We start from the raw sequence: 26,701 nt of genomic DNA, 5'->3' as shown, positions 1-26,701 counted from the left end.
AAGGAATCAGGGCCAAACATGATTAATTAGGGACGAAATGGGTCAATCCAAGCCGAGTCCAGCTCAATTAAGATCAAAATAGCTAAGAAAGTGCAAATCGTTATCTACTACAAACCCAATTGAACTGTTGCAAAGAAAATTAATTTACTAGAAGGCTACAAGTTTACAAGGATATTAAATGGCAAACCGAGGGACCGACCATGGCCAAACACAGCAGTCCGTATCGACAAAGTTGTGAACCAATGTTGACAGCATAAGTGCTAAGCAACATAGTGTGAATTGTTTGAATCATAATCAACCTCCATAATGTTCGGGATAAGCTTCATGATTGGGTAAAAGAGCCCTCCTAATTTATAGAGTTCAGGTCAAACTCTACAACTAGAACTCAGGTTGGACTCTCCACGATCATTACGTAGGTAACTACCTAAAAATCTATATAAACCTAGCACATTGCCATGAGGAGGTAAGCATTCTTGAGTTATGTCCCTTAGCACATATTTGAGTTTTCTTATTTCTGAACTTTGCTTCTTGCTAACTTGATCGTTGGAGGCATCACTGCGACTAATCAGGTCGAGCACATTCTTGAAGGTTTACTAGTTCGTGAGGTTGAGCAGGATTTTTCAGCGACACCCACCAACTGAAGTGTGGCTGAAGGAAAGGAAGATGAAATTGAATGAACCAGGGAGTTTTTTGTGTAATTTAAACAATTAAGTGTGGTTTGGTAAAAATTAAAACTTATATTTCACTTTACCCTATGGGCAAAATAGTCATTTTAATTTTTAAGTTAACACAAAAGTTAACCGTTGGTAACTTGGAATTTTGAAAATAGTGAATTGTGGGCAATCAATAATTTTTAGACCCAACTTCAATGGGCACCATGAATAAAACTTATCCAATTTATAACATGGTAGTTTTTTTTTTTTTTTTTTCACTAGGTAAACAGCACATGGTAGATATAGGAGAAGTATCTCCTTTTGGATAAAGGGTCAATAATATACCCAAAAAAAAAGGATTACTAAAATTAAAATGTCAAAATTAAAATAATTTATATAAAATCTGTATTAAAATACACATAACCAAAATGACACGTTAAAAGATAAAAACCGACTAGCATATACATGGCTAGCAAGTTGTAGCCCATCTTTGTGGACCATGTGGAGTTTGAACCCAAATCCCTTACATGAGGCATAGAAGATCCCATAAACATGGCCAAATTAGAAAGAGACAGGACAGAAGGTTTTGATATGATATTTATGCATTGTATTGTGGTCCAGTTAAAGAGAATTTACATAGGGAATGAAACAAAAATGTTTCTTAACATGAATGAAGCTCTTTAAGTCTGGTTAATTTACAGTACAAAAAAAGTCATAGCATTTGGAGTTGTATCAGAAAAGTTATGGCTGCAAGGTTGAAAAGGAATCACACTATTTGAAGTTGCCTCTATCTCACATGTTAAAAATGATATTGTTCAATGTTCTTAATTGTTTATCAAGAAAATGTTCTCATTGATTCACGGTTATTTGACTAATATATTAACTTACATACCTTCCTAGAGGCATTTTTGTCATTTCTTAAGCTATCTATCTCGATCATTTATACGACACTTCAAAACATTAGTTGCAAAATATATCTAAGGCTAGAAATAGACATACATTGTTCATTAATGTGTTCAATATCACTTTGCAAGCATCTAGGGTTGGAGCTACTAATTGCATCATACTAGTTGCACTAGATCTTCCACTACAATCCTAGAACTTATATTTATTTTCTATGCTTCGACTTTGTTCCTCACATTTAAAAAAACTTCCACTTGTTTTCGTGAAGTCACGATTTTTCAAAATATGGTGCGATAAAGTGGGATTAAAACTAGAGAATGGTTGACAAATGTGCTCGTTGAAAATCCATACAAATTTTGTTCACATGCAACTCCCAACAAAGAAATATTAAAATGCATTTTTCTTGTTTAAACTAAGAAAAAAATGTTATCATTGCTTATACTTTCAGCTTGCATCTCATATATGTACGTTTTTTTTCCCTTTTTTGTTGGGTTACAAATGCATGCATTACGATTATCTTATGGAAAACATTGATGTCATGCGATCTATTATACTTATATGGATGTTGCTAATTTACACCACTTACTAGAGAATTATTAAATAACGTGCATTTTCAATTCAAACTAAGAAAAGCACATGAAATGTATACTTGCATTTTATAGTTTAAAAAAAAAATTTCCTTATTCAATTAGGATACAATTGGTCATAAAAAAAAATTAAATTTGCAAACATATACAATTACTTGATGTTGCTATAGGTTACAACCAATGACTAGGGGTGCAAGTCTAGCCCTGACGGCCTTGACCCTCCCTAAGCATGCCCTAAGCCTAAATAGGGCTTGGGCACAAGATTTTGCCATGAGGGTGGGCTAAGGCCAAAATATTCAAGCCCTGATTAGGGCCAAGGGTGGGCCTGGGATTACTCTTTGGCCTATCAGGCATGTTCTGACTTGTCCATGATTTTTTGCTCTGACCCTAGCCTTGATTTTGGCCCTAATCCTGGCCCTAATTTTGACATTGATGTTTGATCTCAATGAATTAGGAATATGGATAAGGATAGGGCCAATCAGGGCAAGGGCCAAGGATAGGGCCAATCAGAGTTAAGGTCAAGGATAGGGCCCATCAGAGCTAGGGCCAAGGATAGGGCCAATCAAGAGTAGGGGTAGGGCCAATCAGGGAGGGAATAGGCTTGGCTTGGCCTTGTAACGATTAGGGTCAGGGCAGGAATGGGCTTAGATTAGAATATATAGGGCTAGGATTGGGATTGCAAAAGCCCACCCAACCCAACCCTGTTGCAACCTTACCAATGACACTTGTGGCTTTTTGAAACCACTATGGATTTTGTAAACATGTAGCATTTTATAGAGAAACGTTAACCTATTCAAACTGAAAAACACATATAATATTTTATTCATATTTTTTGTTTATATCTCATAAATGCATTTTCAAAATTTAAGTATGATACAGTTCCTCATATTTAGAAAATTGAATGCGCGAACGCATATTTGGTGACCGTTTCCCCCTTCTTCTTTTTTGTATCTCATAAATGCATTCTCCAAATTTAAGTATGATACAGATCCTCATATTTAGAAAATTAAATGCGCCAACGCATATTTGGCGACCGTTTCATGAAATATATTGAATAATTCAACTATATAATGTCGCCTTCTCAATTTTGAAATCAGAGTTCCTAGCATCGAATGGAGAATTCTTCCCGGTAGGTCTCTATTATGGTCTTCTTCTTCTTCTTCTTCTTCTCTTTCTCTCTTTCTTTTTATCAAATTTTGATAGCCCTTATGCATCTCTACCATTTTTCTCTTAAAATATTAATTAATTATTGTTCTATCTGGTTAGCGTACATTGTCCTTTTCTTTTTCATTTTTTTAATTTTTATTTTAAATGATATATTCAATTGCTTATGTTCAATCATATATAAATTATTAAATCCGCAACCAGTTGATTCATATGATGAATCTACTTTCATGGATTTGGTTGTTTATGTTCATTAATATCTAATTGCTTTCGTTATTCCTAAATATCACTGATTAATTCCATTTCAATTTCAGGAAATTAAAAAAATACAAGATCCATTGTTTCTGCAAAAGAACAAGAAAAAAGAAAAGATTGGATCATGAAAGAAATTTAGAAGTGAAAAACACAATTAAGAAGCGTCATCATCGGATCAACGACTTACCAAGATCAATGTATGTTCTTTCAATCGTATTTCTTTCATTCTTCCACTTTGATTATCTAGGTTCAATATTTCTATTTTTGTTTTATACTTTACAATTCCTTTTCTTTTTCTTCCATTTTTTAAGTTATAAACATCATTCATTTTCTCATATCCTCTGGGTGGTTTATGAACTTCTTCTAATGAGCCTAGTGTCCTAGCACTCCTAGGAGTGTTGGTTTCAACCATGGTCGTTTGAACTACCTTCTTCCTCTTGCAATTTTGCATCGGATTCCCTCAGGGTGACACTGTGTGCATTTCTAAATGGTATCCTCGTAAATAAACTTCTGTCGCAAGCTATAAACACAGGTGGCACTTAGTTCGAGGGGTTCAATCTGAATCTCATTTTCATAATCTTTCAATTCCATGAAAGCAAGTGCATGGTGACCTATTGCACCACTACGAGTGCATTTGTCTGGTGAAACCAGCCTTCCTATAGTCTTTGCATTTGATAGTAGGACTTTTTCATGCCAGTATATATTCAAGAGGTAACTTCAGAAAACAAACCCAAACCAGTTTAGGGGCCCGATGAAGGTTGTTAACGTTGAAGTCTGGACAGCATCTTCGAAATCTAATGAACTGTGAAACTTCTACCATCCACAGTGCCAAATCTCTACCATGTCACTTTTGCATTTGAAATGAAAGATGATAAAACCTCTCCCTAATGAGTGAATGATCACTCAATCCAACAACAATAGTTGCCTCAAATACACCAAATATCATAGGAACCTCAAGATTTAAACTTGTGCTCATTATTTAAAATGATATCGAGGATGCCTAGAGGCATCCCAATCTAATTCACTCTTAATCATGGCTGAACAAGGTGAATGTATATTAGAAACTTCTAATCTTACTGCTGAACCAACCAATAAATCTGATACTATAGTGTTCGTCTCTCTGTACCAGTGAGAGACTTTTCACTAAGTTGAGTTCAAGAATGCCTCAAAATCTCTCCATATTTGAAGAAGATAGCATGGAATGCGTCGCTGTTGTACCAGAAAAAAACACAACTATAGTGTAGTCGCCTTCCACAAAAAGACAAGAAAAGTTTAGAGTGCATGCCCAGTCTAAGCCATTTTAAAGAGCTTCAAATTCTGCTTTAAAATTTTACTTGATACCCAAAAAAAGTCTTAAAATACCACAGCACCCTTGCCGTATGATCTCTAAAAACTCTTCCTGCCCCCACACTTCTTGGGTTGGCCAACGAGCTACCATCAATCTTTAGGTCTACCCAACAATGCGAAGGAGGGAAATGAAATGTTCATTAATGTATTTATTTATGATTATTTATATTTTATTTATTAATTTATTTATTTATTATGTGTTTGCTTAATTCCCAAGTGTTAATTTTGTTATTTATCTCTTGAGCTGATCACCTGTGATGGTGACGTCAAGATAAAGCTAAGTGCACTTTAACTTTAACTAGGATGTGGCTTGACCTTGGTCTATGAAAGCTCTAATTGGGAGTTGATGTGAGTCAAACAATGTAATTAATGCAATGAGACTTGCACCAAGAGCTTTGTATCAGGATCTAATGGACGCCATCTAGAGGAAACTTCTCCTTCATCTCCATTCAATATTAGAAGGTAGAAAATGATAATTGACTTGCACAGCAATGTTGGAAGAATATCGAATTCTTGTATTTAGTTCAAAGATTAACTTAGTTGGACAAACTGCAATGGTGATTAAGATGATTTGACTTGATGGATCAACCTAGCTATTTATTCATTCAGAGTATTATTTGTAAGCCTTATCATCTTTGTAAAATCATTTGAGATTTTGAGGATTATTTATAAGCCTTTTCTTTCTCCCCAATCCAAATTTTCACTGTATCACGTGTCCGCTTGGTGCCTCGAAGCTCATCTCATTCTGACTATTTTGCTCAAGGATTGGCTTCTTCTTCTATTACCGCTTTGATACCTAAAGAGTTGGCTCATTTTGGTGGCTTGGTGCCTCGAAGCTCATCTCATTCGCATTATGCTTCTCAAGGTTTAGGTTATCCACTGGCTTGATTCTTCTATAAATAGCTCCTTCTAGTGGAATGTTGCCTCACGGATCAATTTCTTCAGTTGGATTCCCAAGCACAACTGGGATTACCCATTTCTGCATTGTTTTTTTCTTTTTCTTGGGAATTTAACATTTAAAATTAATGAGGTTTTAAGTTCTTTTTTTCTTTGTCTATTAAAAGTTTTATCTTATATGCTATTATCTTAACTTGATCGATACTGGTTCTTTCTGGCTTTTAATTAAAATGTTATAGTTACTTACAGGGATTAGCCCTTTATTCTACCATTATTATAGGAAATAAAGTCCATTCTGAATCAAATAAACATCAAGGTAGCATATGAGTCCTGTTCTGATAGCAGTTCTTCCAATTCTTCTGCAGTTTGGCAGCAAAGTACACAAAAGCTGTTTCACTGAAATCATTGAAGTCTACACCTTTGGGAAGTGCCACAGGATTGCAACTGTAGGGATTGATACTTCCTGAGAAATGACCATCAGGAATACCCAGTGGAACTTGTAGTCAGTCCAAGATCTTGTCCCTTCAAGATTTGGTTACTTTTATGCTTTGCAGCACACTACGACTCTCACGAAAGGGTCCCTTCAAACTTCACCTACAGCGCCTCTGCAATGCCGTCTTTGAAAAGATCAGCCGTCTTAGGTTTGAGTTTTGTGGTTGAATCCTCATCCTCTCATGTCTCAGTGCCAGCTGCACCGGTGTGGTGCATTGGATGAATCATATTGACATGAGGTATTCTTGCATGGTGAATCATACTTTCAGGTGGGCTGAAGATGCTGACTTCTCCGGTTTCTTTTTCATCGGAGAATAGTAACCATGGTAGGAGCTGTTGTGGCCTTCGTTTTGAAAACTTCTTACCAGCATCTCTCCAACTCACACATGCATACGGATGCAAAGCTGAACTTTTCTAGGAAATCCAGAAGATCGCAGATCATCTCTCAATCATATAATCTGGAAGAGTAGACCACGGTCTGTACATTTCACTCTTCTTGTCATTCTTCTTCTCTGTTTGCGAGTTCGAAACAACAGGTGATGAGACAGAGAAGTCACCAAAGATGGGTCCGATCCCCTTTATTATGGATTGAATTGGGACATTGGCCTCAACGTCACCACAAACCATGCATGGAGCAGCCGTCTTCTTAATATATTTTCCTCTTGACTGTGAATAAAATGAGATGGATTTGGCTTGCTTTTCTAATGTCCTCTAGATGATTTCTGCTAATTCTAATTTTGGAATGAGGGTATTACATAATATACTATCAGGTAGAATTGAACCTACAATCTCTTCACTAAGAGGTGATAGTCTTATTGACAATGATTGATTTATAGGTTTTCCTATTTGCTGAATCTGCATTCTAAGTTTCTTTTTTCATACATGGTGAAAACTTCTCAGTTCCGTGCTCTGACATTTTTCTTGTTTTACTACAAAGTCAGACTCATTAAAACTTTTGTGAACAATATGGTACAGAACAAGAATAAAAATATGCTTCAACCCACCATTCCTGATACCTTCATTCTTATGATGTGAAGTATGGACTAAATGGACTCTAGTTTCTATGTTAGTGAGGTGTGGAACAAATGGACACCAATTTTCTTTACTTTTGATGTATTATCCCTTGAATTGGTGAATGCCTCGACTGAAACATCAATCCTATCTCCATCTTCAGCAATTGATTTCCAAACAGAATGCATATGGTACTTGGATCACCCAAGTAGTAGTTTCTTCTTTAGGGTATATTGAAATATCATAATTTTCGTGCCTCCATGAAATGTTTTTTGATTCATTAACAACCATAACCGCAACCTTAGTAAAGTTCTTGGCCTTGTAGATGGTATCAAACTCCGAACAAACCTTGCATCTCCATGTTCTCAAGTTGAGCAACCTGAAAAGATAATGACTGTAATTCACTTCGAAATTGGAGCCACCTTGGAACTTCATCCCCATCCAAAACAGTGTCAAAGACCTTCCTATTTCTAAGGTCTTTACTTATATCCTGCGATCAACCAAGCAATATATATATATATATATATATATATATATATATATATATATATATATATATATATATATATATATATATATATATATATATATCCCTATATATATATATATATATATATATATATATCCCTAAGACAAAGGACACACAGAGCAAAGAGAGAGAGAGAGAGAGAGGACTAACCAGAAATTTTTTCTACCCGAACCCAAGAAGTGTTTGAAGTAGATTATAACTTCTATAAAATCCTGGTTGATATTTAATGTAATCTCATATTCCTTATTCATAGAAACCCAAACTCTACAAACATTGTAACCCAAGGAATCCACAAGATGACAACTAGAAAGAGTCCTAGATGACTGATAAATGACAACTATGATTCTCCATAAAAGGCATGTACAAGACCCATTTTGATATAGTAGAAACATCTCAAACTCTCCCATGGACATAGGTTGCATTCAATCCAACCATGTTAAACTCACTCTCTCTCTCTCTCTCTCTCTCTCTCTCTCTCTCTCTCTCTCTCTCTCTCTCTCTCTCTCTCTCTCTCTCTCTCTCTCTCTCTCTCTCTCTCAGATCTGGCTCTTTGATGCAGTGATGTGTTCCAATGATAAAGAGAATGTTGCCTTAAGATATATGCAAATTGGGGCTTCATTTTATCTTACAAAGCCATTAAGTTCAAGTAATCTTAGTAACCTCTGGCAATTCCAATACTAGAAGAAATATAACTAAAGCATGTTAATTAATGGGACAAATACAATGTAATTTAGAATTACCAGCCCCTGAAAAGGTATCAAAGGGAAATGGCAAGTGTTCATACTCCACCAATAAAAGTAACCCAAGACAAGAATCAAGGAGCCCTTGTGAAAATTAAAATGTGGAGCAATATGAAGGATAATGTTACACATAAAACAAAGGTGGCATGGAAGAGTGTGCTTCACAAGAAGTTCTTAGAGGCCATCAACCAAATAGGCTTCCATAGTAAGACATTTCCTTTTCAAATTTAAAGCATTTCATTTATTTTTGCATGTCACATTGCCATTAGATTTATTCTCATTGAATTTTATTATTAATTTTTTCCTATGTGATGTTTTTCTTTTTAGAGGCAGTACCAACCAAGATACTTGCAGAAATGAATATCTTGGGATTAACAAGAGATCAAGTTGCAAGCCATTTATAGGTATACAATTTCTCAATGTTATTTCAATTGCAAAAGAGGAATACTGTGGTGGTCATCAAGGACAACAACGAAAGATGCTTTATGGCGACAGTTATTTAAACTGAGCTCAAATATGTTTTTCTTCTTTGTTTGTTTGTTTGTATGTGTATCCCTTACACCCCAAAGAAAACAATATTGCAAAGTGGCAATAGCATATTTGGCGTCTGTAATTGAAAACCACAATGGCAATAGCATATTTAGTATAAATAATTGAAAACTGCAATCATATTCATATAAATTATAATAATATAGAAAATATTGTCTATAATTAATTGTGGTAACATATACCTGCATCCATATACCTACCTATGGTTGTTGTTATGGTAGATTTAATATATAGCTGTAGTTATTTTATTTTATTCTTTGAAGACAAAAAATTATCCACCATACTACATTAGCCGCTAGAGATAGAAATAGTGGTTGCTCATATTTATGAAGATTTTCGTATATGATATGACTTGGTGTTTTTCTTTTGTTGATGTATGATGCAGAAATATTGCAAATTTTTCAAGAGAGCCAAAGAAACAAGCCAAATGAGTAAAGCAAGTGCTAATAAGCCATTGAGACCTTATACAACAAAGGGGCAACCAAGTGCTAATATGCCATTGAGACCATATGAAAAAACGGAGCAGCTTGCCTATGACTTCGACAGGGTTAGCGTTCCTAGTTACAATGGTCAAAATGTTGGAAATACTCCATCCTCCGATAATCCTAATCAAACTCCAAGCTTCAGCAATATCAATACCTTGGTTGATATCCAAGTGAGTAGCACTGCAAATCTATATGGATTCAATCAAATGTCCATTAGTCAAGGGCCTTCAAATGTCACCAATTGTAGCTACAGTTGGCTAAATGGGATCCAAAATGGAAAAAGGTAGTGAATGAGCATTTTAGTCTCCTCAATCTCACCTACCAGTTTGGCAAAGAACTCACCAATGGAAGAGATGTTGGATACCCATTTATCAAAAGACAAAGAAAGAAGTAACTTTGTTAAAATGTGGTTGGGCATATTGAAGTTTGAGAGGTACTCAATGTTGAGTTACCACCTCTTCACAGTTGTGTCTAGCGCCCATACTTCCTCAATGTTGAATTTATTAGTTGTTGTTTTTAAATTTAGAAATCAAGGATCGTACCAGAACAAAGTGTATTTCCCATTCCCTATTTTCTTTTTAACCATCATTTCTAGTTTTGGAATGATGCTACAAATACTTTTCCATGGCCAAGATCCAGATTTCTTTTGAACTTTTGGGTTGAAAATGCTAGTCTTGGGGTAGTTTTTTGGTTTGATAGTGGTAATCCAAAGGGAGTATGGTTTACTTAGCAACTTCCATCTTTGTTTAAGTAGGAGTATAATGTTGACATCCTCCATTCTTTTGAAACCTATGGGCAAAATAGTCATTTCAATTTTAAAGTTAAAACAAAAGTTAACAGTTGGTAACTTGAGATTTTGAAAAAATTGAATTGTGGGTAATTTGAAATCCCCCCACCCCTTTGGTGAGCAATCAATAATTTAGACCCAACTTCAGTGGGCACCATGAATAAAACTTATCCAATTATCACATGGTAGACTTGTTTTTTTTTTTCCTAGGTAAACATCACATGGTAGATATAGGACAAGTATCTCCTTTTGGATAAAGGGTCAATAATATACCCAAAAAAAAAAAAAAAGGATTACTAAAACTAAGATGTCAAAATTACAACTATTTATATAAAATCCGTATTAAAATACACATAACCAAAATGTCATGTTGAAAGATAAAAATGCCCTAGCATATACACGGCTAGCAAGTTGTAGTCCATCCTTACGGACCATGGGGAGTTTGAACCCAAATCCCTAACATGAGGCATAGAAGATCCCATAAACATGGTCAAATTGGAAAAAGAGAGGACAAAAGGCTTTGATATGATATTCATGCATTATATTGTGGTCAAATTAAAGAGAATTTATATAGAGAATGAGACAAAAATGTTTCTTCACATGAAATGAAGCTCTTTAAGTTTGGTTTACAGAACAAAAAGAGTCATAGCATTTGGAGTTGTATCAAAAAAGTTATGGCCCCGGCTTGAAAAGGAATTCAATATTTGAAGTTGCCTCTATCTCACATGCTAAAAATGATATTGTTCAATGTTCTTAATTGTTTACCAATAAAATGTTCTCATTGATTGATGATTATTTGACCAACTTATTAACTCTATATACCTTCCTAGAAGCATTTTGGTCATTTCTTAAGCTATCGATCTTGATCATTTATAAGACACTTCAAAACATTAGTTGCATAATACATCTAAGGCTAGGTATAGACGCACACATTGTCATTAATATGTGTTCAATATCACTTTGGAGCTACTACTTGCATGGTACCAATTGCACTAGATCTTCCATTACAATCCTAGAGTTTATATTTATTTTCTATGCTTCAACTTTGTTCCTCACATATGTAAAAAAACTACCACTTGTTTTCATGAAGTTACGATTTTCCATAGTATCATAATACAGTGCAATAAAATGGGATAAAAACTCGAGAATGTTTGATAAGTGTGGTCGATGAAAATCTATACGAATTTTGCTCACACGCACCTCCCAACAAAGAAATATTAAATGCATTTTTCTTTTTTAAACTAAGAAAAACATGTTATCATTGCTTATACTTTAAGCTTGCATTTCGTATGTTTTCCCCCTTTTTTGTTGGTTTACAAATGCATGCATTAAGATTATCTTATGGAAAACATTGATGTCATGTGAACTATTATATTTATATGGATGTTGCTAATTTACACCACTTACCAAAGAATTATTAAATAACATGCATTTTCAATTCACACTAAGACAAACACATGAAATGTGTACTTGCATTTTTAGTTTATATCACAAAAATATTTCTCCATATTCAATTAGGATACAATTGATCATAAAGAAAAATAAAATTTGCAAACATATAAAGTTACCCGATGTTACTATAGGTTACAACCAATGACATGTGGCTTTTTTAAACAAATATGGATTTTGTTAACATGCAACATTTTAAGAGAAACGCTTACATGCACTTTTTCCTATTCAAACTGAAAAACGCATATAATATTTTATTCATATTTTTTGTTTGTGTCTCATAAATGCATTTTCCTTATTCATATTTTTTGTTTGTATCTCATAAATGCATCCTTGTTCATATTTTTTGTTTGTATCTCATAAATGCATTTTCCAAATTTATGTATGATACAGTTCATCATATTTAGAAAATTGAATGCACGAACACATATTTGGCGACCGTTTCATGAAATATATTGAATAATTCAACTATATAATGTCACCTTCTCAATTTTGAAATCAAAGTTCCAAGCATCCAATGGAGAATTCTTCCAAGTTGGGTCTCTAGTCTTCTTCTTCTTCTTCTTCTTCTTCTTTCTTTCTTTTTATCAAATTCTGTATCAATGTCCTCCACCATAAATTTGTTTCGATAACCCTATGCATGCTTTCCATTTTTCTCTTAAATTATTAGTGACTTATTGTTCTATCTGGTTAGCGTACATTGTCCTTTTCTTTTTCATTGTTTTTAATATTTATTTTAAATGATATATTCCATTGCTTATGTTCAATCGTATAGAAATTATTAAATCCTCAACCAGTTGATTCATATGATGAATCTACTTTCAAGGAATCGGTTTTTTGTGTTCATTAATATCTAATTGCTTTCGTTATCCCTAAATATCACTGTTATTATTCTGGATTAATTCCATATCAATTTCAGGAAGTTCAAAAAATACAAGATCCATTGTTTCTGCAAAAGAACAAGAAAAAAGAAAAAAAATTGGATCATGAAAGAACTTTAGAAGCAAAAAACACACTTAAGAAGCATCATCATCGGATCAACAACTTACCAAGTTCAATGTATGTTCCTTCAATCATATTTCTTTCATTATTCCACTTTGATTATATAGGTTCAATATTTCTATTTTTGTTTTATGCTTCACAATTCCTTTTCTTTTTCTTCCCCTTTTTTAATTATAAACATCATTCATTTTCTCATATTCTCTTGGTGGTTTTTGAACTTCTCCTTCTAACATGCCTGGTGTCCTAGCACTCCTAGTTTCAACCATGACAATTTGAACTCTTCTTCCTCTTGCAATTCTACACCGGATGTCCCTCATGGTGACATTCTGTGCTTTTCTAAATGGTGTCCTCATAAATAAACATCTACCAAAACCTATAAACACGGGTGGCACCTAGTTTAAGGGGTTTGATCTAAATCTCCTTTTCATAATCATCCAATTCCACGAAAGCACGTGCATGGTGACCTATTGCACCACTATGAGTGCATTTGTCTTGTGAAACCAGACTTCCTATAGTCTTTGCAATTGATGGTAGGACTTTTTCATGCCAGTATTCAAGAGGCAACTTCAGAAAACGAACCCAAATCAATTTAGAGGCACGATGAAGGTCGTTAATGGTGAAATCTAGACACCATCTTTAAAATCTAGTGAACTGGTGAACCTTCCCTGTCCACAATGATAGATCTCTACCATGTCACTTTTGCATTTGAAATGAAAGATGATAAACCTTTCCCTATTGAGTGCATGATCACTCAATCTCACAACAATAGTTGCCCCAAATACACCCAATCTCATAGGAACCTCAAGTTTTAAACTTGAGCTCACTCATTATTTAGAATGATATCGAGGATGCCTCTAATTCACCTTGATCAGCAATTCACTCTTAATCATGGCTGATCAAGGTGAATTAATATAAAAACTTTTAGTTTTGCTGCTGAACCAGCCAAAAGATTCAATTGTAGTGTTCGTCTCGTTGTGCCAATGAGAGATTTTTCACTGAGTTGAGTTCAAGAATGCCTCAAGATCTCTACATCTTTGAAGAAAATAGCATGGAATGCGTTGCTGCTGTACCAAAAAAAACAATTACAGTGGAGTCGTACGTATTCCACCCAAAGACGAGGAAATTTTAGAATGCAAGCCCACTCTAACACAATTTCGGTACACAATTAACACCCTTAATCACTATTGTTTTAGTTAGCCAAGAAATCAAAATTATCTGAGAAGCAACAGTCATAGTGGCTGCACTAGTCCAGAATACTCCAAAATAAAAAACTATTCAAGGACCTACTATTTTAATTAAATCTCTACAGAATTTATCATATAACAAGTTACAAGCCTGCATTTTTGTCATTAGCCTCAAATTGATCAAATATCAGAAAGGTTAGATCTATTACAAGTGACTCAACCTCTCTGATGACATCAAACTCGACTCAAAGGCAAGTTTTAAAAGACCTGAATTTTTCTTTTCTTACTCGGAACCACAAATTCATTTGCCCATTTCTCAGTTTTTATGGGTTCGGACTTGTTCCAAATTTTTTTATTTGGAGTACTTGGCAGACATGTGTGTGCAGACTGTTGCCTAGGAGAAGCAATTTCAGGCTCCACAGCTCGAATTAATTTCAAAACCAACCCCATCATAAGTTAAAAAGGAATTTTGTATCATTGCATAAACAAACATAAATAACATCTAATTACACTCATGAACAGGAAATCATGGCACTTTTTTAACAAAATCAAAATATTAAGAGCAGAGAGACTTGGAAATTTTGGTTTTTGGCAATGCAATAAAATATAGGAAAAGAACCACGTAAATTAATATCATTAATACAGATTAAATGAGGGTATGAAAACATTTAGAAGCTCACCTGTACCATACAGTAACCACCTTAAAAGGGCTTCAATGGGCTTCAATGGGCTTCAATGGGCTTCCATATTGACGAGCCAAACCAAAATTCAAATCTTTTAACAAATCGCTAACATGACTCGTGTGGAGTTACTTTGACTCGGTGCTTTTTCACTAGCAAGAGTTTCAAGATATAAGCTCTCAAAAGTTTGATAAGTTTGACCACCAGGTTTTATTTTTAATCCTTCTGTAATTAGGGGAAGGCCTTTCTCTCCAGATTTCTTCCTTTAATCAAATCTTTACTTAAAACTTAAAAAATAATAATAATAATCTTTGGGGTGTCCTCTATAGCTAATTTTAATTAGATCAGATCTTGGCCTATGTTTTTGAAAACCAAGCGAACTCAATCAACCCGATATTCAACATTATTAAGATTAGAGCAATCAATCACACATAATCGAATGGAAAACAAGGAAGAAGGAAACACGGATTTTACCCTGGTTCACCTCAATGTGAGGCTACATCAAACATTAAGTTTTTCATTATATTCTTCTTGAAAAGTCAAAACAACTACATACAATGTTCTATATATATACACACGTTTAGAAACCCTAAACCACAGCTATTCATGGGCCCAAGCCCAAATTATAAAAAAAACTCCGAAGCCTATAGAAAACATGAACCCTTTACAGGCTATGGGAGTGTTGCCCCCACACCTCCGCCAGAGTGGCCTTCCTAGACCCCGTGTGCTCACCCAGGAGAGGGACTTAGTGTCCGTCGACAACACAATGTGAAGCATGACCCCCATACTCAACAAACATGTCATAAACATTTTCTGTTTGGTTCATACCATGACATTAATATTTTTCTTTTTCTTTTTCCTTTCTTTTTTGATAAGGGAAGCCATAAATTTGTTTCGAAGGAAATTATCAATATATGTCATCTACTGTTCATGTCCATCGATTTTTTTTTCTTTTGGGTAACCTTCATGTCCATTGATTAATCATGTGGAAATGGGTTTTCATCTAAAATGCTAGTTTCATTTTTCTTTATTGAAAATGGGTTTTTTCCAATTTTTTTCTCAAAGAGGTTTATGTGATTTTGGTTGTACAACTACAGACAGGTGAGTACAAAAGCTTTCTCACAGTATATTTGCCTGAAATATGCACAGATCGTATGTTTTAAACTCCTCCATTAACATTTTACCGAATCAAAATAGAGATGGTGATGATCTGTATTTTAATCTTTTGGTTTTTATTAGGTTCTGAATTTCACAGAGGACTTAATCAGTTATTCAAGGTATTCAAATTGGGGTAGAAAGACTGTTGAAAAGAAACCCAAACACTGTCAGTTAGTGATGTCTTAGAATTCTTAAGGTATTGGAGGAAACCAACATTAAAAATTTAAAATTCCATAATTGGCAACACGAGGCATCAAGAATTGAAGTTTCTAACAACTTCATAGCGCCTTGCGGATCGCCGAGTGTGTACTTCTCGATATAGATTTAGAGTCGTTGAGTAGATTTCTGTCTTCTGTTGCATGTCATCAACTTTGTCTCGTCTTAATCTTGATTTTCTTTATAAGAGTTCAACTTTTTTACTTTTACCTCCATTTTTCTTTCTGAGTTGTTTCTTTATCTTGAGATTTTGCTTGATTCCACTAATCAAAACAATACCATTGAAGGATGGGAGCTTATTCACTCTTTTTCAGGAATCAAAGAAATTGTATTCTTTCATCTTTAGAAACTAGGGTAGCAGGTTTATCTGTTAACTTTTATTTTATTTTTGGGTATACATCCAACCATTAGATTTTAGTTTCTCTAAAATATATGTCCACGAGTCTAAATGGAGCAGATAGATTACCAAAGATTAAAGATGGGTGCAAAGAATAGAGTAAATAGATGCTGATCCCCAACTAGAATTTCTCACATAAATTGAAGAAAAAAATTAGTTTTTTTTAAACATTTTTTATTTGAGATTTTAAAAATATCTAATCGAATATTCAAAATACTCAAAATAAACATGAATAATTCTTGTACTAGGTACCTTTTGACCTAATTTACTAATATATCTACCGCACTGTTTTCACTCATTATATTCTTCAACTAGATTAGAAGTCTACCCTAAAAGTCTAACATAAACGGTAAGCAAAGGACTCCGAAGAATGCGATTTTATCTCAAATTATTTATCCTTCTTCTCGATGATCTTATATCTTCGCCATAACTCCATGATTAACCATCTTAATTACTATAACCCAGACAACGAACCATTCCAATCCCTTTTTCCATAATCTCTCTCCAAATTTTTTTTTTCAACTTGTATCTTTTTTGTTTGGCGTGATTAAAAACCATTTGTAGGATTCTCTTGAATGTAATACTTATTTTTCACTTTTAAATTTTATATTTGCTCAATCCACTGTTTCTCTAAACAAGTCATTATCGTTTAATTTGTTCTTTTTTCGTCTTCTTTCTCTCCCAGCAATTTTTTTTTAATCTTTCTCTCCCTGATTTAAAGCCATCTTAGAGCATATGACCAAATGACCAATGCATCAGAATGTGCAAGAATTAATAGAAGATTGAGGCGATCTTTAAATCCATCACTAACGCATCGAAATGCTTGATTGGGTTGTGACAAATTATTTTCAATGAGCCAGACCAAATGTATGATAAACGACATACATACACCTCCTAAGGTTTGACTAAAGCTATTTTTAATATAAAAATTAAAAAAAAAAAAATAACATCTTGCATTTGCCTCATCAATGCTATTAAAAAAAATACTGTTGTACGACATATTTATTTTTTATAACCAAAATGCATATATACATTTTCAGTTTTTTTTCCTTTTTCCGGTCACACGACTGACTGTGATTTGCACTAACATATACAAATTCCAATCCGACGCTCTCAATTAAAAATTTTTCTTGTAATTATAATTTTTTTCTTTATATTCAAGGTTTCTTAGATTTTAAAATTTTAAAATCGAGCTCTTGACTTAAAAAAATAGAAATCTTTGAATAAATAAATAAAAAAACATGTAACCAACTACATGAAAACCCTAAAGAAGAAAAGTGGGGAAAAGGTGTGTGAACTGAGATGCTTATTAAAATGCTAGTGGTGGTGGGGTTGGTGTTCTTTTAATATCTTAAATATAAGACATATAATAATTTTTTAATAATTTTTCAGAGCATGATTATGATATGTATTTTATAAATAAACCCCAATGCCATGTTAATATATATAATATATAACTCATTACCCTCATCGTTTTTTAATGACTAGCATCTTATAGCAAATAGACTTTTATTGTAAAACCAATGTGGGACTAGAGAGTTAATAGTATCTAAATTATTATTTCTAATTTTAATTAATTTAAATAAACACTAATATTTTTTTTTTATACGATAATTTCATTAGATGTCATTATCCAAAAAAGAGAGTTTACAAATTATTTAAAAAAAAAAAGGTCGTTACTAATATGTCAGATCAATGCATTACCTTGTAGATGTATGACATGTGTCTCAACATCACATCACATCAAATCTAATAATTAAAATCTATTTATAAGTCACATTAGAGAATAGTGATTAAATTTATAAAAAAAATAAAGTGACTTGTAAAGAAACCTCAACCTTTTGGAATACATGTCACGCATCTACAAGGAACTGGACCGTTAATTTTCTTGTCAGAAATGGACTGAATATTGGTTCAAATAATCCATCCTAGGATTTTAATTTGATTTTAGTGGATTATTTTTTTGATCAAAGCTGAATTCGATTTTGGCTGATTGTGAAGGATCATGGGTATCATCATTAAGTCAAGATTGAGTTGTTTCTGTGCTGCATAATTACTGTGTAACACCTTATAAATCTACGATTTAGCTCGAAAATTGCAGGTGAAATAACTAGTTTCATGAGGTTTGACTTCGAAACGAGTGGTCGAGATTTGCCATAAGTTTCGAACTTAACCACAGGCTGCACGAACACCCAAGTAATAGTGTTCCAGGCTGGGACCGAGCTTATTTCCATATTGTGTTCAGAATCCTTGCCAAGAAGGTGAGAAGAATCTGAGGTCAAATCTTTTTTAAGGACATGAATCATATTTTTTTTTTTTTTGAGTAAACAAATCATATTTACATCAAAGCTAAAAATGTATGGCTACCCAAGAGCATGAAAGCAGTTTCCAGCTCTCAAACATGTCGTCGTCGTCTTCTTCTTCTCTCTTCTCCAGACAAAGAAGACCCTCCGCTGCACAATCTCATGCAGCCAACCAGCAGACACCTTCGACAGTGATTCACGCAGACATCGAGCCTCCACCGAAACCAAGGGCTTTAACTCAGTACATTGCTCTGGTACTCTTCGTCTTCCTTGTCTTGTTGCAGTTCTTGCCGGTTACCCATGTCCGTAATCCTTCTAATCCACAAGGGAGCTGGATTCCAGCTGATTCCAACCTCCTTAACAAATCCATTTCTTCCTCTGTGAGTTCTCTTTCCTCCTTTATCTAATTCTGAATTTTTATGTTGAATGCTTGTTCAAACCTTTGCAACTAGGGCACTGTTCTGGATTTTGAAATCGAGAATGGAAGGGGATTTGAATAGAAATGTGTATAGCTGATTTAAGTGTTTGGTTTCGCCTCAGAATTGTTAGAATCAGTATTTTTGCCTCATAGTTAATTTAATAGGTTGCTTCTGTTAGTTCTGTTAAAAACATGAATATAGAGGAAGAAGCGAAGAAACGTTGTCTATCTGAAACATCCAATTATGGGTCCCTGGAACTTATCTGATTTGGTTGAAAGAAATGCTTTTGGTCCCATTAATTGGGACTGAGTGATACAAATCCTTATCATAAGCTTAGAGAAAGGAAATTCAGTTGGGGGGGAGGAGAACAGCAATTTAGAAGACAGAGGATTGGGGAATAACTCTCTTCATTACTCAGAACACCTTACCCTATTAACATTTTTAATGTAGGGCTACTTCCCTCTTCTCATGACCCTTCTACCCATAATATGCTTTTTCATTACCTACTCTCCACATGACACTCCACCCCTAAATATTTCCTTACAAAGTAACCCTCTTATTACCCATACCCATAGACTAGATTCGTAACAGTGAGGATCGTTTCACAAGGAGAATTATTTTGACCATATGGCCTAAGCTGGCTGGCCATTTGACTGGGTTAAAGCAGACCAGCTTTGATACAAGTGGTCGGAGGTGGGGAGAAAGAGGTCAAGGAGCCAGACCCTTTTTTTCCCTATGGCCATTAAGGGGCAGGATTGTATGTGGTTCAATTGATCCAATTTAATTATTTGTAAACCTTCAAACATTTATGCCCTTCTATAATTTTTAGTAGGTATGACTTGAGAACAATGCAATATGTCTAATTTCTTTAAATTTTAGAAGAGTTTATATGTTAGAGGCTATCATAATTTTTTGGGAGTATGGTATCTTCAATTATAAACATAAATGGTACCACAAGCAAAGCTTAAGCCAAATAAATGAATAAGCATGTATGCAATAGGCATGAATTTTGTGTTTTGAACTATCTGCCATTTTTTCATGCAACTGGGTTTACAGTATTTGATCAAATATTCGAACATTTTAACAGATCCTGATGCAGATCTACATGTTTCCATTTATTGTCACGTACTTGCAGAACTATTTTTCCTCATTTGGGAGTATGGTTCAAAGAATAGCTTTTGCTTGTAGAATTTTTTTGGACATATTTCCCATACTTGCCAAAAACCTAACTTGAGTATAAAACAAATGAGTTCTTCTCAAGGAACTAGTTATCCATTAAAAATCAGAATTCCTTGTATGGAAATAGTAGAATTCATGAGTCAACTCTCTTCAACTGCCAATGCTTTTGCCTCTTTTTGCAATGCTGAAATGCTATTACACTGAGGATTTTGTGCCCCCCCTGTGATTTGAGGTTAATGGGATGGTATTTCAAAACTCAACTTCTACAGTCATCTAAACACTTCTTTAGAATGGATTTCTGCCCTCCATTTTGCATTCAAATGGTGGATTTGGGATCTTTCATGGTGAAACCATTCTCCTAGATGCTTAATCCCAAAATTCAAATTTTGCCAGACTGAGATTCAGCAGCAATCCCTTCTTTTTTTGTGTTTGTGTGTGTGTGTGATTCTGTTTGTTCAGCATTGGGTAGAAATTATATTACTCTAAGGAACACATGGTAGAGACTAGACATGGAAGGCCTGACTGTTGATGCATTGGATGAACACAATACGTAGCTAAACAGAACATGTCGTTGAGGAATATGGGCGAGCTTAAGTTCTCACTCTCCGACTGAGCCCTTTGATCTGAAGCTAAAACTCTTGGTAGTACATGGTAACTAGCTTTTGAAGAATCCAGATTGAAGAAGCTAAATATGGGTTACTTATCTAATCATCAAGGGAAGGACCCCTAAACAGTGCTTCAATATCTCTGCCATTGGGGTATGGTGGATGGCTTTGTGAATATTTTTCAATTCAGATTTCTGATTCCCTTGAAACTGACTTGGTTAGACTGATAAACGATATATGAAGCATGTTTTCTATACTGTTACTTCCATTAGTTAGATTTAAGATTCCATTTGTCAAAATGATCGCACTTAGGAAGGCATGTACTGCTTTTGTACGAGACTTGAATCTTAGATTTTCTTGTTGGGATTTTTTTATTTTATTTTTATTTGAAACACATGCTAAAGACTCCTATCTAGCTTATTTAATTACCATTAGTTTTTGTCCAAAACCGGTGATGTTGATATTTCCTCTTCTTGTGTATTATGTTCATTTGGAATAAAATCTAATCTTGTAATAGAATTGTTTCTCTAACATGACTGAGTTTCTTGTGGAAGATCTAACCTTAGACTAATGCAATTGTGACAGTCTAACATGTCGTCCGCTGCTGGTGCAAAGGATGATGTGATACACATTGTCTCTTGGATGGACTGTTTGGATCTTCAAGTCCTTGCTGTTCTTGCAAACTCCAGTTTGACAAATTCAAGGTCCGTTCACCTTTATTTATGTTTAAGAGTTAAATAGTCCACATGCTCTTCAATTAAGAACAAATGCTTACATGTTTAAAAGTTTTGGTATTTGATATCTGGTTATTTAAGCTTTGGACATAGTATTTGGGCATAAGATTTGGTAGCGTGTTTCAAAGTTGATGTGTTGCATAACCATAACACTAACCATCCTATGGAACCAAAGTTGATATTTTTATCATCCCATTGTTGGCTAACCTCAGGACATGATAGGCCATCTGCAGGAGTTAGCCCCTTAAGTTTAAACTGTATGTGACAAACTGACATTGAAACTTGAAAAATCTGATTTTCTTCCACTTCATTCTGGGTTTTGTGTTCCCCTTCCAAATTAGATCATCAATGTCAATGCTCCTTGAAAATCTATATTTATATAGGAGTGCTGAATCACAGTTTTCCCATGACACAAGTGGTTCTTCTACTATCATGTGCATTGTCCCTAAAAGCCTAAAATGCTAGGCCTCTAATTTTCCCTGGGCACACTAAATGACTTCAGATTTATGTTCTCTAGAGTTGACCTGGAAGAACTTCCCTTTAGGTACACAGTTATCACGCTTCATTCCTGAAAGATGTAAGCATGATGTATTCCTATGAAACCCTTATCAGCAAAAGATCAATGATAAATCTTCATTGGAACCCTTGTCACAATGGATAGTGTTCATCTTCTTATTTCTAGACATTCTTTTTCTCTTTCTTTGCAAATGCTTCTAAGATGCATGAGCAAATGATATTTGAATGCATACCCTGTAGCCCAAAAAGCATTCATTTCCATTGTCTTAAAATGTACAGCTAGTGTATTTCGGGAAATAGCTTTTCCACAGGGTGTTCTTATATTATTTTGATAATCAGCGTCTGGTTTCGAACTTGCAATTATGATTGGTTGCTTTTCTTATAAGTAAGTTGATAAAGGTTGGCCGTGTTATTTTTCACCTCTTGTCTTTGATTTTACTTCTCTTTTTCTCCAGCTACTCTTAAGTAGAACTTCTGATTTAGTCTAGTCCAATATACATGGTATTTCTTAAATTTAAACCACTTATCTTGTGCTTCTTACATTCTCCAATCAATACACCCAGTTGTTAGTTCATCTTAGTTACAACTTCATTCTATTTAACTAATCTTGTTTGTTTTCCTCTTCAGGTATCCAGGCAAGATTAAATTTCACTTCTTTATACCGGCAGAATATGATGAGAAATTATATTATTACAAGTTGAAAGTGTTATTTCCACATTCCAACCTTGAAGTTCTAGGGTAAGAATCACTGAATACGGTCTCATATACTATTTAGGTTTAGATTCTTTCTGCATGTTCGTTAGGTTAATCATATTCCAAGCAAGGAAAATCAACGACTGATGTTCCACTCTCATGTTGAATTAATAACACTAACATTTCAATCAGAATACAGGATTCAATGTATCATTTTGTTTCTTTTATTAGTTTGTTACTGTTATTGCTATTGCAGTTTTTGTTGTTGTTAGGATGGAAAAAGAAACTGACATGGGGGAACTTGATGTCAAGCAATAAGAAATGGAAAATAAAGAAAAATAAATAATACCTGCAATTGAGTTTCAATTTTCAACCTTCCTCCACTCTAAACATAGAATCATGACCTGAGTATGAATAGCTAGATTTTCTCTCTGTTGTCGCCCCCTTTAAAACTCATTGTTTCAGCCTTCCTTAACAGAGTAGAGAACCTAAGAGCTGATATAATTGTCATGTTTCCAAAATATAGGCAGAAGGACGTTAAAGACATGTTTGGGACTGTTATCTCACAAGGAGAACATGGTGGACTTTCTTTCAAGGAAATGGTTCCATTTATTATCCCAATAGCTCATCCATCTATTAGCAGGTTCATTTATGTCTCCCCAGATATAATTGTGAAGGTTGATTTTCTCTCATATTTTTCTTTCTTTTTTATTATTTAGAAAAAAGAAACTTACTGAATAACCAAGAGATCTATTTATTTATTTATTTATTTCCTCCTTTTTTTTTTTTTCGGTGGGAGGGGTTGGGAGGAGAGTAGGGATGTGGGAGTCTGGGTTCCTACTCAACTTAAGGTCCAAACTTTTGGCAGAGGATTATGTAAATTGTCTCTTTTTCATTGATTTACAGGGAAGAGTGGAGGAACTATATGAAGTGGATCTAGACACATATGGAGCTGCTGCTGCCGAGGATTGTAGTAAAAACTTGAGTTCCTATGTTACATTTGATGTTCTGGATGCAGTTCAAAGATCAGCATCTAATCCTTGGGTATCTAGAGAACCTTACGAAAGAAGTGCTTGTGTGCCTGATCTTGATGTGTTGTTAATTGATTCAGCAATGTGGAAAACTAAAATCATCGAGGGCATATTGTGGTGGAGCAGAACTCTGAATACAGGGAGTGAAAGGTACGAGAAAAACCCATCTCCTCTAATTATAGAGCTTCCTTGAGTAACCAAGATTTATATACACATACATTTGAGAACCTTCTTGAGGAAAATTATGGTATTAGGACACTAGCGTATGTTCCCAAGTCAGGGCACCACTTAAATGTGCACTTCAGTATGTAAAAAGTGCTCTTTAGACATGGGTGCACCCTTACTCTGAGGCTTCTGGGAAAACTTGGTTAACTTGTAACTTGTATGTCAGATGTCAATATGCTATGTTTGGAGATGAACACTTGCCACACTGAATAAGCTAGAAGAAGAGAATATGATTACACATAAGTCATCTCTATCAAGAATGGGATTTACTTGCCTTCCTTAGAAGACAAAAATCGTCCTTTTGACACTAAAGTTGGTTTGTATATACTGTTGCAACATTCCAATGTAAGCAGCCTTTACTGGTCTACCTCGCTTTGTTTGGGTAGTTTCTCCTAGAATTATTTTACTATTTGTCTTATTCTTCACATCGAACATGGTTAGTGCATTTTGTTGGTTATCTGAACAGAATGAAAACTACAAATATTTGAAAATTAAAATACAACTAATATCACATTACATCATTTAACATTTAATATTAAAAATGGCAAATTTTTTTCCTCAAATTTATGCTTTACCATTTCCATTTTCACGATAGTTTTAGATTTTAGTATGTGTCTTGTTGGAGCATATGGAATTCTTTGTTGACAGACATTAAAGTCCAATTTCGGAAACTTATCTGCATTTGGCATTTTGAGAATAAATCCATTGTCATAAACTGCCGTTACTGTGCGAATGTTGGTGTATTCTTGAAACGATTGGAGCTTCCATCACCCCCAATGCATGAGATTTGATGCAGAGTCTGGAATGAACAATTCGTTAGGTCCAACCTCTTTGTTTAGATTCATCATATAAGTAATTGCTGCCTTTTGACAGTTTCAAGTGATACTCTTTCTACTAGCCAGACCTAGTTTTTCATGATTAAGCCAACTTCTTCACATACCATATGTCAAATAATAGTGGTAAAGATGTCATCCAGACAGCCATAGATGCTTCCTACGATACTGTGATTTCGCTTTTTGGTGAAATGTTCACTTTGTTTGGGGGTGGGGATAGCTTGTTTAATTTTGAATAGTTTTTTACTCTAATAATTTTAAAATGTTCTTGACCATAAATTGATTTGTTCATTCACAGGAAAAGTGAGATACATCCGGCAGTTGTATTGGCACTTTACAACAGGTATCTCAAGCTTCCTGCCACCTGGGGGCTTGATGAGTCAAGGTCATCTCCGGAACAGGAGAACAGTGTTCTCCGGTATGATGGACCCAGGAAGAGATGCAATGAACTTGGCACTGTGGATACTGTGGGTTCAAGTTTAGGCCATATTTGGGAGCAGTATAATCCTCTTGTGTCAGATTGAATTTTGGGCTTTTAAAACTGGACAAAAAGTTTCCCATGGTGCCGGCATCAGCAGTCTACATGGAGTGAAATTTGTGATTCCAGGATGATGTCTGTTTTTGGCATTTAAAAATGAGCCGCAGAAACTGAGCCTCTTCAACCATTTGGAGCTTCTGCAACATGTGGAACATTGATAGTGATGGAATTTGAACATTTTCATGGCCAGAAGTCCTTGGACTAGCTCCCTTAATTATGGCAGCCTGATAGCTCTTCTTACCAGTATCTCAATTCAGTTTGCATTGCATAGGCTGCTTGCTGTACCATGTAGTGTAAGTTATATGTTTATATCTGAAATTCTATTGATGTTAACTGGAGGGGTTTCTTTTCTTTCTTTTTTGAATAAAATTATTCTTGACTGTTGATTTGCTTTATGAAATGTCAATATGAATTTCTTGATATGTTCATGATATTCCATTCTCAATAGATTGTGTTCTTTTTTGTAGACCCAGACAGATCGAAGTTGGACTCTGTAAGGAAGGACTAGATACCTATTTCACTAGTCAAATTAATTCAGGAAAATTATGGGGAAATACTTGGGAAGTTGTTTGGTTTTATAAAACTGCAACAATGAATGCATGTAAGGTCATTATTTGAAACTGTGAGGGTGCAGAAACTGTAATGAGAAGGAAAACTGAATGATTCTGGAAATAACTGAATTTAAAGGGAAATGTTAATGGTCATCATAGTCAAGTCTGGTGAAGTATGGAATGGCCTTGGCAGGTACACACTTAGCTCCAGAAATTTCATGGCTACTCATCCTTGAAATTTGCAACCTTCAACTTTGAGCTTTATGTTGCTGAGTTATATCTCCTACTTTCTTGTGATTCAAAATCAAGATTCTCCAAGGATCAATGGCTCTTCTTTCTGAACACAAGCTTGGCTCTTGGAGGTTGATAGGGACACTTTTTAGCCTTCAACCTGAATTACTACAATTACTTCAGACTGTTTTTAGTTGCATTTTGTTATAAGTTCATGCTCTAAAAGATAGTTTACCATGCTCTCTCTATATTCAATTAATTTTCAAATATTCAAATAGATATGGATACTTTTGAGGTGATTGCTTTTTAATATAAAAATCTTCTAGAAAGATATGAATGTCGATTGAATACAAATTTT

At 34.6% G+C, this 26,701-nt stretch overlaps 1 protein-coding gene across 2 annotated transcripts; it reads left to right on the top strand.

Annotated features, from left to right (window-relative positions):
* The first annotated feature begins 18,797 nt into the window (after positions 1–18,797).
* LOC149006004 (uncharacterized) lies at positions 18,798–26,364 on the top strand. 2 transcript variants are annotated; one of them, XM_089169269.1, is made up of 6 exons: positions 18,798–19,168; positions 21,607–21,695; positions 22,869–22,979; positions 23,461–23,611; positions 23,841–24,115; positions 25,322–26,364. In XM_089169269.1, exons 1-6 carry the CDS (start codon positions 18,845–18,847, stop codon positions 25,545–25,547), a joined length of 1,176 nt encoding a protein of 391 aa, XP_089025395.1. In that variant the 5' UTR covers positions 18,798–18,844; the 3' UTR covers positions 25,548–26,364. The 2 variants fall into 2 exon arrangements, with proteins under 2 accessions (XP_089025395.1, XP_089025394.1); XM_089169268.1 differs by having other exon boundaries at positions 21,577–21,695; positions 25,322–26,354.
* Positions 26,365–26,701: the final 337 nt, after the last annotated feature.

Source organism: Hakea prostrata, chromosome 9 (genome assembly GCF_041222555.1).
Source record: "Hakea prostrata isolate BN-2017 chromosome 9, UWA_Hpros_2, whole genome shotgun sequence".
In the NCBI taxonomy this organism is placed as follows: Eukaryota; Viridiplantae; Streptophyta; class Magnoliopsida; order Proteales; family Proteaceae; genus Hakea; species Hakea prostrata.
Note: the sequence above shows the minus strand (reverse complement) of the source record. Positions and strands in the feature narration are given on the sequence as shown.